This window comes from Sylvia atricapilla, chromosome 2 (assembly GCF_009819655.1).
Source record: "Sylvia atricapilla isolate bSylAtr1 chromosome 2, bSylAtr1.pri, whole genome shotgun sequence".
Taxonomy (NCBI): domain Eukaryota; kingdom Metazoa; phylum Chordata; class Aves; order Passeriformes; family Sylviidae; genus Sylvia; species Sylvia atricapilla.
Window position 1 is genome coordinate 41,620,187 of NC_089141.1, and position 13,565 is coordinate 41,633,751.

General features: G+C 39.9%; 1 protein-coding gene across 1 annotated transcript in view; it reads left to right on the forward strand.

The window, feature by feature from the left end:
• Positions 1-485: 485 nt before the first annotated feature.
• The window catches only part of LOC136357602 (probable ATP-dependent RNA helicase DDX10), a 157,941-nt gene continuing 144,861 nt past the window's right edge, over positions 486-13,565 (forward strand). Inside the window, exons 1-8 of the mRNA XM_066313022.1 lie at positions 486-686; positions 5,053-5,113; positions 5,362-5,492; positions 7,132-7,290; positions 7,738-7,858; positions 9,002-9,191; positions 11,292-11,418; positions 12,709-12,871. Of these exons, the coding sequence (XP_066169119.1) occupies positions 501-686; positions 5,053-5,113; positions 5,362-5,492; positions 7,132-7,290; positions 7,738-7,858; positions 9,002-9,191; positions 11,292-11,418; positions 12,709-12,871 (1,138 nt within the window). The 5' untranslated portion in view covers positions 486-500. The remainder of the gene's footprint in view (positions 687-5,052; positions 5,114-5,361; positions 5,493-7,131; positions 7,291-7,737; positions 7,859-9,001; positions 9,192-11,291; positions 11,419-12,708; positions 12,872-13,565) is intronic.

Consider the following 13,565-nt stretch of genomic DNA (forward strand, 5'->3'; position numbering starts at 1 on the left):
CAGTGTCCAAGGCCAGGTTGGATGGGGCTTTGAACAGCCTGGTCTAGTGAACGGTGCTCCTGCCCACGGCAGAGGACCTGGGACTGGGTCACCTTTCCAAACAAATCCATTCTATGCTTCTGTGATTCCCCCACGCCCCCACACTGCTGAGGACAAAATTTACGCCAGCACTAAGCACATACCCCTTTTCTATTACGGCTGTATTTTTTTTTCCCCTTTCCGTTTTACAATCTCTATCACAGCGTATTTCCCTTGCTGCGGCACGAACTCATTTTCTGGGGGGAAAACTCCACAAATCGCGACCTTCCCCAGCACCGGCACAGTCCCCCCGGGCCGGGCCGGGCCTGCCGGCGGCGCGGACCCAATGTCGCGGTCCCAATGGCGCGGCCCCATGACGCGATCCCATGACGCGATCCCATGGCGCGATCCCATGGCGCGGCCCCATGACGCGCTCCGCCTGCGCCCGGCCCGGCGGGACCCACGCGGGGCGGTGGGGCAGCATGGGCCGGCCCGGCGGCGGCGCGGCTACGGCGGCCGCCATGGACCCCGTGCGCAGCTTCGAGCGCTGGAAGAAGAAATACACCCGGCGGACGAAGAGGCTGCGGCTGCAGCGCAAGGAGAGGAAGCGGCCCGAGTGGCAGGTGGAGCGGGAGAACATCGGGCGCCTGGTGCAGCGCTACCCCGAGGTACGGCCGGGCCGGGGAGCGAGGGGCTGTGCGGGGCGGGAAAAAGCGGCTCCTCTCCTCGGGTGGCGTGTGTGTGGATAGAACCGGGAGGAGGTGCGGTGGTGTCTGTGTGTGGGTCCTCGGCGGACTGTCGGTGCTTCTGTAGGAGGTGTGTTGGGTGGCACTGTCGTGAGGCGGGCACAGGGCTTTCACTGATGCCGGGTAGAGGTGTTCTGTTGTTTTTCCCCAGGCAGAGGAGCCGGGCCCGGTAGCCGCAGTTCCAGTGGCTCTGCTGGAGGTGACTGGACAGGCTGTGGAGCCGGGGGCAGTGGGACCCTCGGGCGGGGGAGTTTGTGGTTAGGAGGGCAGCGAGGAGGAGGCTGAAGCAGGTGGTTGTAACCAGGGGCACATGGCCCTTTTCACCAGGAAACGTGGATATATCTCCCTGTTGGGGATAAGGCACGTTTGTCTCCATAGAAGACGCATGACAGGCAAACCATCAGTATAAATGAATGTGTTGTTTAGTCTCAAGCCAGGAAATAGGTATTTGACCGCGAGACCTGAAGTGAATGGTGTTGGTTTTGTCACCCAAATCTCCTGGAATTCCTGCGGGAGACAGTCGGCTTTGGAATCGCGCTGATCAGCGGAAAGCACTGTAGTTGTGAATTACGGGTTAGAGGTGTCCTGCCTGTGGTGCTGCTCTGTCTCCTGCCAACTTTTGCTGAGTTTGCAGGGCAGTTGTACGGGGTTATGCCGCGCTCGGCACAGCTGGTGGTAATGCCTTTTTGGTGGTTGTAATTCGATTGAGCAGAAAGTAATGACAAGAGGTATAGAGGAAACATCTGTTACCGTAAAGAGGTCGTGTTAGCTCCGTTAGTTAAGATCCAGCAAGTTAGTGTTCTTGAGCTTCAGTGGATCGTCTGCTTTGCTGTTTGAAAGCCAATGGCATGTTCCTCTACTCTGCTCCATGGCTGTGTGAATGGCCATGGATGTTTCCATGTCACTGATGTGACTGCACATGTGTCTGTTTCTGGGCATGGATTGTGTGTCACTGTCCAGCTTGTGGCAGCAGAGGTAGGGATTGGATAGTGGAAGGTTGTGTTTGTGTGTGTTTGTAGATGTTGAAGAACAGAGGCTTGTAACCTTCAGGCATGTTTTCATCAGAATTAAGAAAGAGTAAACCTATGCTTGTATTAGGATAGTTCCGGGGGCTCTTAAAAGCTCTGTGAGTTCTGGTCTCACCTCTGCTGGGATTTTGCTGTCTTTTTGCTCTGGGATCCTCTTGCCTGTGAACATATGGTTGAATGCCCACCTAATTTTATGTCTTCAGTCTGTCAGATATTCTATTCTGGTCCCTGACAAGGTTTTCCACTGGGTCTCCAGTGTTTCTTCTGTATTATCCTGGATCTGGTTAAAGTGGGAGTAGGAACTGTGAAGAAGTGCCATGTGCTTGGATCTTCAGGGGTCTCCAGTGAGTTCTGCATGATGCAGATCCCTTAGGGACAAGGGAAGTAGAAAGCTCTTGGGTAAGCTCCTCTCTGTGAAGAGCAGTGGCTGGGGTCTCTGGCACACAGGGTGTGCATGGAATAGTGGTAGAATGGCTGATGGATGCAAGATGATCCAGCTTGGTTTCCTGTCCATAATTTCATGTGCGAGAATGACTGTGGTGGATAAACATGACAAAATTTATAATGAAGACTCAACCAACTATACTTTGTTACTGGATTTTTTTTTTTCATTTGTTGACATGTGATGGCAAGTGTGTGGCAGCATAGATGAAAAAAGTGAAATTTAGTTCCAATATGTCCATATCATGGGAGCATTTTCTGTGTTATGTGTTCATAGATGAGCTGTTTGCTGTTGGTTCAGTGACTTTATTGCCTGACTACCAGGCCATTGGTGGACATGGTCTTTTCCAAACAGTTGTGCTCATGAAAAGCATTAACAGCCTAACTGATGTGCCAGGGATCTGTTTGTGAGGAATCCTTTCTAGTCTGCTCAGTGTCAAAGTAGTTGAGTTAGGTCAGAATAGCATTTGAAGTGTTTGAAATGAGCTGTCTGCTGTCATATGGAGGTGATTAGAGAGAGCTCACGTTAAGGGGTCCCAGCAGATGAGGCCAGAGGTAGTGACTTTGGACAGGGAAACAAACTAAGTAGAAGCTGGTGGTGTTTTGCACTGGTGCATGAAGATGTGGAATAAGACTATCAGAAGATCTACCTCAGACATCAGTCCTTCTTATGCCTTCCATTTGGACATGACTTAAAAATATACCAGCACCTTTGGAGTTTAAGGGTACTACAACATAACATTATTCAGCTCCTGGAAGTATGTAAGGCAGAGAAATACAGGAAGCTTTGTGACATGGCCTTTCCCAACATTCCTTGCTCTTTTAATACTGTTCTCACTTTTTTCCTTGGACATCTTTGAAAGAGCTAGGCTTATGCATGTAATGATTTCTAAATTGATTTAGAGCAGTTCAAGGTAGAATGGAAAAATATTTTCTTTTTTTGATTAATACATCTATTCTCACTGAGTCATCTAGAGTGAAAAAGAAGTTGACTACTGAAATACTTCAATTATTTAGAACGATTTCAGATTGCTGCAATAGCCATTTGATGTAGCACAAACCTGTTAAAATCTATCCCTTTAGCTGCACATAATCAATTGCATGAATTCTCTTTTGATGTTAGTAGAATACTTTTCCCTCCTGTAGGCCTACTCTTTTTCTATGTAGAGTGTCTCTTTGAAATTAACCAGAAACTGTATACATCACTGAATTGTAAATATTTAGCATGCAAAATAGCAAGACTGGGAATTACCAACTGAATTTGTAAGTACTTGTCAAGAATTCCAATTTATGAAAGTCAAAAAAAGTCCTTTTTTATGGTGATTGTGGTGGGATTTTTTCCGTCCCCCAAACTAATGTTTGGCAAGAGTTTAATTGCTCTGTTACGACACAGTCAAAGTTTGAAATCTACCTTGCAAGAGTTTTGCCTTGAAACGTGTCAAACCCAGGTTTTAATAAGAGTGTTATTACCTTTTACTTATTTTTACCTTCTAGAGATTAAATTCATGTATTAAATTACTTGTCTTGATTTTACTGGGGAGAACCAGGCTGTTGTGATTTGGATGCTTTAAACAGCTATAACCTCTCAGTTTTCTGTAACAGGCAGAGGCAGTAAAAGGCTTGGTACTTCAAGGAGATACAAGGCTGATCTGACAGCTCAGTAGCTCTTTATCTGAAGCCTTCTCTGGAATTGTTAAACACAAAGTGTTAAAATAGTCTGAAGACTATTTTGCTTGTTCCCTGATTTGGGAGATTTCTGTTCTGCAGTTGGTTAGAGATAAACAATACCACTTAGAAATGCATGAGTTGTAAGCTCCAAGTTTGACGTTTTGAAATCTCAGTTTATGGATTTTAGTCAGCATGCATTCAAAGCTGTATAGTCTACCTTCTTTTTCAGGCTTTATAAATACAGTGGCTTCGTTTTTTTTTTTTGTTTTTTTTTTTTTTTTTTTTTTTTTTTTTTTTTTCTTTTTTTTTTTTTTCTTTTTTTTTTCTTTTTTTTTTTTTTCTTGAGTGTTGTGGAGTTTTTTTGTCCTGCTACTGTTAATTGTGAACTTTGCTGGTGAAAACTCTTCACATCTGCTAGAACAGCAGGAAAATACTACATTTTTCCCAAGAGCTCTACTTGACACCTCATCTTTGTAAATCATTGAGCAAACACATGGACTCAAACACATTTTATTGGGGACTCTGTTTTTGTATATAATTCACAGCTCTCAAATATGGGTGCATACAGAGAACGAAGTTAGTAGGTGTCAGGACAATAAACTACTTTTTTACTATTTTTTTAACCCTGTAGGACAGCTCTAAAAATTTAAATACACCAAGTGCTAGAGGTTGGTGAATCTGGTGAGTCTCTGGACATAGGTGAGCTCTTCTTTTCCCAGTCAGGTAGATGTAATATTGCTGCAGCTCTGGGTGCCCAAATATACCCTGCAGCAAGGATGACCATATATTCCCAGTAGATCCCTGCTGGGATCTGAAAACACAGATCTGAAAAGGACATCTGGGCTCTAGTAAGGTATGTGAGGTATGTGTCTCCTGAGGTCCTCTTCTGTCTAAATTGCTCTGTGATTTCATGGTGGTCTGAGCTTTAAATTGTGCTATTAGCCTGCATTATTCAAGTATATTATTACTTACCGAATCGTTTATGGTAAATCAGTGGTTTAGATTAGGTCAAACTAGTATAGTTTGCCTGACTAGCTAACTTGAATCAGGTTATACTGAACTACTACATGTTAACACCAACTTGTAGAATGCTCTTCAGTTCCTTTCTTATGGTTAGATTGTAAGCATTGATTAAAATTATTTTGTTTCAGATAAATGCAAGTGAAATCCAAAGATTTTCAGATTTTCCATTGTCAAAGAAAACCCTTAAAGGTGAGTATAGAACTTTTCTTTGGAAAATAATAAAGGTAAAGGGGAATACATTGTTTATCTGCATCTGCATTTTTTTTTTTTTTCTTTAAACTAAATTTTAGGTAAGTGTTGCCATATACAGCATTTTCTAAACAGAGCAATGCATTTGTGGCCCAGACAAAATTAAATAGTTTTTTTTCTTTCTTCTGTTTTTTTGTTCCTCTTGCCCTTCCACTCTCTCTCTTCTCTTCCCACCCTGCCAATACCAGGACTGCAGGAAGCTCAGTATCGTTTGGTCACAGAGATACAGAGGCAAACCATAGGTTTGGCTTTACAAGGTAAAGATGTACTTGGAGCTGCAAAGACTGGATCGGGCAAAACGTTGGCTTTTATTGTTCCAGTAAGTAATTTACATCCTTCTGTTTCTACTCAAACCAAGTCATCTGTGAAATATTGATGTCAGTCAGCTTACAATAGTAGATCCTGAGAGAAAAGATAAAATTCAACTGATCTGAGTGTTTCAGGAAAGCCAAGATACTTAGAGATTGAATAAAGCTGCATGAGATTCTGGAAGAAGTATATCTTTTGTGCCAGGAATATTGTATGATTTAAAAGTTTCATTTTCATCTTTACCTTAGTAGGCCCTGTGTGATTTAGGAGGTGCTTCGTTTTTCTCTCAGTAATGTTTTTCTGGTGCAACTCTAGTTGTCCAATTTTTCTGGCAGTTGAAAACTAGGTGTATGAAACAGAACAGTGGATTTTCAGTTCCTTAGATTTTTTAGATGACTGGTTTTCACTCCTTTAAAATGTTAAAATTTGAACATTATATAACAAAATTAACCTTAGTGATTGTGGACTTCTGTCAACTCCTTAGAAATCGCTTCTAAGTACAAGCAGAATAGTGGGATGAAAAACCCCAATATGAATGTACATATCTGACAGTTTTACTCAAAGCATCGTAATCTGCATTTCATTTCTTCAGTTTGAAAGTATAATTGAGACATGTGCTTGAAGTGCATGTATAAGTGGATACAAACACCAAAGGGGATAAATATTTTTTATGGGGTTTGTCTGTGTTAAACATTACTTGCATTTTTGTAAACATAAATTTCTTTGGAGCCTATTTCATCAGTAACTGTGATAACAGTAGTAGGTGCTTTGAATACCTTCTCTAGTAAAGAAGATTTATGCTTTATGCTGCTTTTTTTAAAAAAAAGTCTTATTAGTAGAGGATAAGAAAAGGATGTGGGTGGCTTCAAAAGTCTTGTGAATTTGAGAAACAAGTGAGATTACTCTCTTATTTAAGAGTAGAAGTACTTTGTTTTACAAACCTTATTTTAAAACAGTTTTAGAGAAGAGGGCTAAGAGAGGAGCTAAAGAGCTGAGGAGTAGAAAAAAATTAATTGTGCAAATATGCTTACCAGCTTTCAGTATTTCAGAAGTCTTCAGATATTCATACCTGTAAAGTCCTTGTGCTAGGATTAGCTGACTAATACAGTGTTTCTGCAGTATGAATTCATAAGAGGAGGAATAATCCTGTTGTGAGCTGTATGGCAAGTTCAGTTGGAATGCTCTGTGTGGATAATACTGCTTCAAGTCTATAAGCCAGAATTAAAGTTTCAATAATTAACATTCTTCTAGGTGCTCATTCTGTTCCTGGTTGCCACAAAACCTTATGAGCAGGGAAATTTCTTGTATTTTTCTACACTGATTCCTATTATCATAAAAATGGCCTAATTTCGAGAATTCAGCAGAGTAGGATTAATTGTGCAGTGAAGTGTTTATAATTTTTCCACCCATTACTATCTGTCATTGGTTGGTACTGGAGAATTTTGCTACAGCAAGTATCATTACCGTTGGTTACAATTTATATATCATGAAACTGTGTGAAATGTGCATTGCTTCTTGGTGTCATCATTTTAATTAACATGTCTTCATCTTTTTTTTTTTTTTTTTTTTAATGACAATTTGTTTCCAGTTTGTTGTTGCACATTTTCCTTCTGAGATTTTTGTGGTGATAACATGGTAATTTCTTTCAGGCTTTGGAGCTCCTGTATCGCCAGCAGTGGACTTCAGCTGATGGCCTGGGCGTTTTGATAATATCGCCTACCCGGGAGCTGGCGTATCAAACCTTCAAGGTTCTGCGTAAAGTGGGGAAGAATCATGAGTTCTCAGCTGGCCTTGTCATTGGAGGAAAGGTGTGTGTCCTCTCTCTTGGAGTTTAGTGTAACTGAGTGCTGTATCAAGTGCTAGTTTAGGAAGGAAACCCTGGGTTTGAAAAGTCGAGGAGGGGAGTAGTTAATGGGAACCTGTCAGTAACCCACTTATTTTCTTGTGTGTATTCTGTGTCTTTTGAAGCTTTTTGTAAGCATATTTAAAGTCTTTTCAGTGTCCATGACTGGATGGACCTTACTCCCAAGTCTTCCAGGACTATCCTGTTAATATAGACTGCTCTGAAATACTTCTTCCTCAAGCCACAGGTGTGAGCATGCTGAAGAAATGGTGGCATGTCTGTGGGAAGAGGAAAGGCTGCTCCTTGACTATTCTTTCTGAAAGCTGTTAATAGGTTAAACTGGCCTGACTGTCTCTGGTACTGGACTTGTAGTGTGAACAAGTAGAGCTAAGCTGGGTTAACTCCATTTCAGGATCTGAAGGAAGAGTCTGAAAGAATCCACCACATAAATATGCTGATTTGCACTCCAGGACGGCTTTTACAACACATGGATGAAACTTCATATTTCTATGCATCTGATCTGCAAATGTTGAGTAAGTTTTTTAAGTACTTGAAAGCACTCAGGAATATATTGTAGCAGCTCATAATTGTGTGCAGCACTTCCTTGCATGAAGAGTTTATTCTTGTCATGGTATGTAGATGAAATGGCATTTAAACTTGCACATATTTAAATTAAATTAGAAAACAGCAAAACCCCTTTCTTATGTGTACTTTCTCTGAAGCAGTTGCTGAGCATGCATTCCTTAAGATGATAAGAACAAGCAGGGGATTTAGTAAGGAACCCAAACCCCAGTTTAGTGCCCCTTATAAACTTTTACATGTGTATTTTCTAATGCTAAACTTACCTTTCTGGCTATGGGTCTTGTATCTTTCCTGACATTAACTAGCAATATAGGATATCCACTGCAGTGTGTCTGTTTTGGACCAGTTTTAGAAAACATTGTTCTTTGTGTTTTAAGACAGATTTCTGCTCCTTTTTTTTTTTTTTTTGTTTTTTTGTTTTTGTTTGCATTGTTACCATTGTTCGTTTTCATCCTTCCAGCCTGAACAAAAATTTTCAGTGTCATGAAAAGGTTTGCCTGCTACTAAGAACTTCATAATCTTTAGCATAGCTTGAGGAACTTAGAAGTAATTAAGAAGCTAATGAAGCTGATAAAATGTGAAATTATGCTTGCTACACTTAGTACAATTCATGGCAGTTAGACAAGAATTGCATTAAATTTAGGCTCTTTTAAATCTTTGTCTCTGTGCTACTTGTTTTATACCCTGTATTTCAATGGTAAATTCAGCTTAGGTACAGGAGAGTGTTTTGCTCTGTCACAAATACTACAGCACTGTTTTACATTCTCTGCTTTTATTTCAGTAATAGGGCAGGGAGTCTGCTTGCAAATTTCCAAACTGTTTACTTGAGATGCTGATCTTTTTGCTTCTGCATGTGAAACTGAGGGCTGTAGTGCATACATTATGGGAAATGCTACCATTTCTGTGGCAGGTATTTTTAAAAACATATTTTTGAAGTACAGGGATATCTAAAAAGTTTCCTGTCATGTACAGTAGTTAATTTAATCTCTGCATTTTAAGTACAGATAGAATTTTATGCTATATGGATTTAATGTAGAGTTTTTTAAAAACTAAATCTAAAACCAGTTTTTTCTCAAATTTTTCTTCCAATCCAGTTCTTGATGAAGCTGACAGAATTCTAGACATGGGGTTTGCTGATACAATGAATGCAATCATAGAAAATCTACCTAAGAAACGCCAGACCTTGCTTTTTTCTGCAACACAAACAAAATCCGTTAAGGATCTTGCACGGCTGAGTCTGAAAGATCCAGAATATGTTTGGGTTCATGAAAAAGCCAAATTCAGGTATGTTGGGACTTTTTTTTATGAGGAGGGTTAGATAGTGATGCTTCTTAGTTGCTTCTCTGACAGTTCCCTGAATCAGAGGTTGTGTTGTGCATCCATCTCTGGATCAGTGTCTGATCCTGCTGTGTGCCTTCCTGAAAGCAGGGAATTTTCAAATAATAGGGGACTAGTTCTGACTGAATCACTACAGGGAGGCTGAACCTGTGCTTGTCTTGACTCCTCAGACAGCTTCTCAGACTGGAATTTGTTTTCCTCAGGAGGACACAGCAGATTATAGCCATTGTCCTGGCTCTAGCAGCTCTCAGTTCTGGATAACTCCTTTTTTGTTGTTTGGCTTCCTTGACTCCTGCCTGTGTGTGCTTACTGTGCAAAACCACCACAAATACACTTTGTCTGTGTGCCGTTTATAAATCCGGCTTTCCAAGGATGTGCTGTCCTCTTAGGAAAGTGCAGAATGACAGTCTTGCTTGTGTATTCAGTATTAGGTGCCCAAAGAAAAGATGTGGTGTTAGTTCACGTGAGATAACTCCCGTGGCTTCATGATGTGCTGCATTTTCTGTGCATGTTTAGGGCTTTGGCCCTGTGTGCACAAAATAAATTTGTCCTGCCCTACAGTTTGGAGTACAATAGGTCACCCTTGCTGGAAGGGACATATGTGGTATGCCATATTCAAAAAAATTAATGTATCACTAAATGAATGCTGCTTTTTGCCGCATAATTTTCTTTTGAAATCCAAATGAAGAATGTTATTTAGCATTTCTGTGGGCTTGATCATCTGAGTGTCAAATTACTTACGAGCATGGATGATTCTTTTTCTGCTCTTCTATGAAATATGCATATATTTCCATATGTAAGTTGCAGGAGAAAGGTAAGGCAAAGAGATAAAAATGGCTTTCCTGAGAGCAAACAAGAAATCATCAGGAAAATGCACGGCAGAACAACATTGAATCTTGAAGAAGTTTTTGCTATATGATTTGATTATCTTGGTATTGTACTGCAAGTACTTTTTTAATCAGTAATACTATCAAAGGCATCTTAAATAAACATGATTGCCAGAAAAGAAAAAGTGGTTAATACCCTCTTAGCAGCAGAGAATGTACAAGCCTCGTTTGTAGTCTTCATTTTGGCAACTGTCTGTTTCACAGATCTCCCATGTTCGGTGAAGTCTTATTTTAAAGTACATTTAATTTTTTTAAATATTTGGGAGAATGCAATTAGATAACGAACCAATTAAAAAAAGTAAGTATTAAAATTTACTGCCTTAGGTTATTGCTTTATAAAAGCAATTTCCTCTGAAAGACTTAAAAAGCGAAAAGTGCTGTGGTGTAATTCAAATTAAATAGCAGAATAAAAACTGCAGGAGTCTCTTGTAATTTCTTCCTCCCAAGTGACCAGCTTTAGAAAGGTAATTTTGCATACTCAGTCTGTTTAGGGTGAAGTAGAGGGATTGTAAGAGATGAGCATTTAGATGTGTTTCAAGGACAAATATCCCAAAGAACTTTTTTTCTTGTTTTATTTCTGCTTTTGAGAACAGAAATGTGAGTTCAGATGACAATTCAGAGCTTTAGAAAGTCACTTTGCATCTCAGTGTAATCAGTAGAAGCACATCAATGCTCTCTTTTTGTGTGTGATTAGACTCTGCTTTGACATTGCCTTAAGCACAAATGATGCTTTAATAGGACTAATAGACAAAATTGCATTTTAAGTCAAGGCAATTTGAATGTCGCTGCTTAGACATGGAAAGAGTTTGCCTTGCTGGAAGTAAACGAATTTAGAAGTAATGTCAAAAGTCATCTGTCCCTCCCCACTGGCTTTTAATAAGGGGATTGATGTAGCTTTCAAACGAAGCTGCTAAGTCTTGTTTCTTAAAGTGGGAGAGCTTTCCAGCCTGATTGCTTTTCTTTTCTCCTTGTTCTGAGTGTGTAGAAGACACTTTCGGCTTAAAAGAAGGGTAAGACATTTCTGTGATTTATCTAAATGTACTTTTTTGGTGTTGGGTGTTTTTTTTTTTTTTTTTTTTTTTTGTTTGTTTTTTTTTTTTTTTTTTTTTTTTTTTTTTTTTTTTTTTTTTTTTTTTTTGTTTGTTTTTTTCCTCTGTAGTACCCCAGCAACTTTGGATCAGAACTATGTTGTCTGTGAGCTTCAGCAAAAAGTAAACATGTTATACTCTTTCCTGAGAACTCATTTGAAAAAGAAGAGCATTGTGTTTTTTGCAAGCTGTAAAGAGGTATGGTTTTTTCCTTCCTCCTTCTGACCCAGAATTGTAAAGCTAATAAAATGAAATAGACGTCAATGCATCAGAGAGGTGAGATTGTGGACTTACTTGCAACAGGAAATCGGAGGAACAAAGCATCAGCAATGGCTGCATGTCATTCAGGGCCTGGCTTCTAGGCAGTTCAGTGACCTGGGCTCAGTGCAGGAAAGTTCTGGAGACCTTAGTGTTCTCAGCCTTTTTTGTGGTCTGTTGTTAAAAATGAATGCTAAAGTTAGTGTCGGTGAGGCCCAGCTATTTCAGTTCTGTCTTTTGACATGTTTCATAGTTAGCTTACAAAGTATTTCAGTAATTGTACTTGCTTTCCTTAGAAGCTTTTAAACCTTATCTGCCTGTTTGAGAAGATGTGATTGTGAAATAGTACAGGCAAAGGTTTTTCTTACATAGCAAATGATCCTTCAAATACCTGCTTGTGTAAGTGTCCTGGGACCATTCTGTTGAAGTTATTTGCACATGTTTGTTTGGCGCAGGTATTTGTATCTGTAACTACTGCATGTATCAAGTATTTTAGAGTGCAGATATTGCTTGCTAGTATAATACAAGGCTAGTATTTTACAATAATTGGCCATTTTACAATGGCCTAGTAAATTTTCATTGCAATTCTTTCACCTGTGCAAGAGGTTGCAATATTTTTGTTGCTCTGCAGTTGACTGGTGAGTATGCTGAAGTGTTTGGCTTGATTGTACAGAAATTCTTGGAGCTGCAGCTGCAGATTCCTGCAATATACAGAGTTTATGTTATTACTTCCTTAAAAAGATGCTAGGTAACTGCCTGCTGTAAAATAATGCTGCATCATGGGTTACTGTGGGTAAGAGTAAACAGGCCGATTTTATAAGAGAACTTGTTGAAACTTGAAATAGTAAACTGGGACTTTAGACTGATTTGAGTTGCAAGCATAAAACAAAACATCCCTCCAGTACTGTCTAAAAGAAGTGTTTCTGATGGACTTTCCGTACTTGGGTCCTTTGCATACAGTCTAAGTAATCACAGCTCAAGTTGTTCTTGCTGTTACCTGCTCTGGTTTCCTTTAGGAAATGCCATTGAAAGGCATGGTAATTTTTTGCCATGGTTGCTTTTGTCTTTTAGTACCTTGTTGTGTAACAAGGTCTCCATGTCTTTTTTCTCTGATGTGGCGAAAAGTTTATTTAATTCGAGGTACCATGTCAGTTGCTATATACACTGTGTATGAACTTAAAATGTTTAGCAGTGCACGGTAATTCTTTTCCCCCCTGATTTGTTGGGTAGGTTCAGTATCTGTTCAGAGTGTTCTGTAAGCTTCAGCCTGGTCTTCCTGTCCTGGCACTCCATGGCAAGCAGCAGCAGATGAAGAGAATGGAAGTCTACACTTGTTTTGTTCGGAAAAAGGCAGCAGTGCTTTTCGCTACAGATATTGCAGCTCGTGGCCTGGGTAGGTACCCACGGAAGCAACAGCTAAACCTTTTGAGGCTTCATCATACATTATACTCTGAGGACTGACCCAGTTTTGGAAAAATGAAGCTGTAGTTTGCTTAGGAGCTCAAAATAGACATGCTTCTTAAAGTTCTGCTGTTTCTTTACTGAAGAGGTCCACTTCATCTGTTTTTACCTTTTCTTTTTATCCCAGAAAAATGAGGTGTGGTATGGTAATAATGATGTATTTGTTTACTACATATTGTAAGGCAAGATTCTAGCAGTTTTAAGTATTTTGGATATGCTTGTATACTGTGGGTTATTCCAAAGGATATGAAAAATTGCTGACCTACTGGTCTGTGGAAATGGAAACCTGAAATTTTAATGTCTGATGTATGAGTGGCATTATAATATACTGTATTGATAAGGAGACAGAAAAATAAATGAGATTAAGAATAAAAAGATTCTTTTTTTTTAGTTCTTAGAGGCATTTAGGTACCTTCAAGACAACAGAGTCCAGTCATTTTTTGAGATAGCAAACTCTGTTGTCCAAAATGTGAGGTTTTGTCACTATGTTACAAAAGAAAGAGAGTGCTTTAAAAACTGAAGTCAGGAATGAAAACTGGTTCTCATATCTTCCATACTGCTGAAATCTCACCAGTGACTGACTAATTTGGGTATGGTTAGTTTGGGTATAATTCTGGAATACAGTA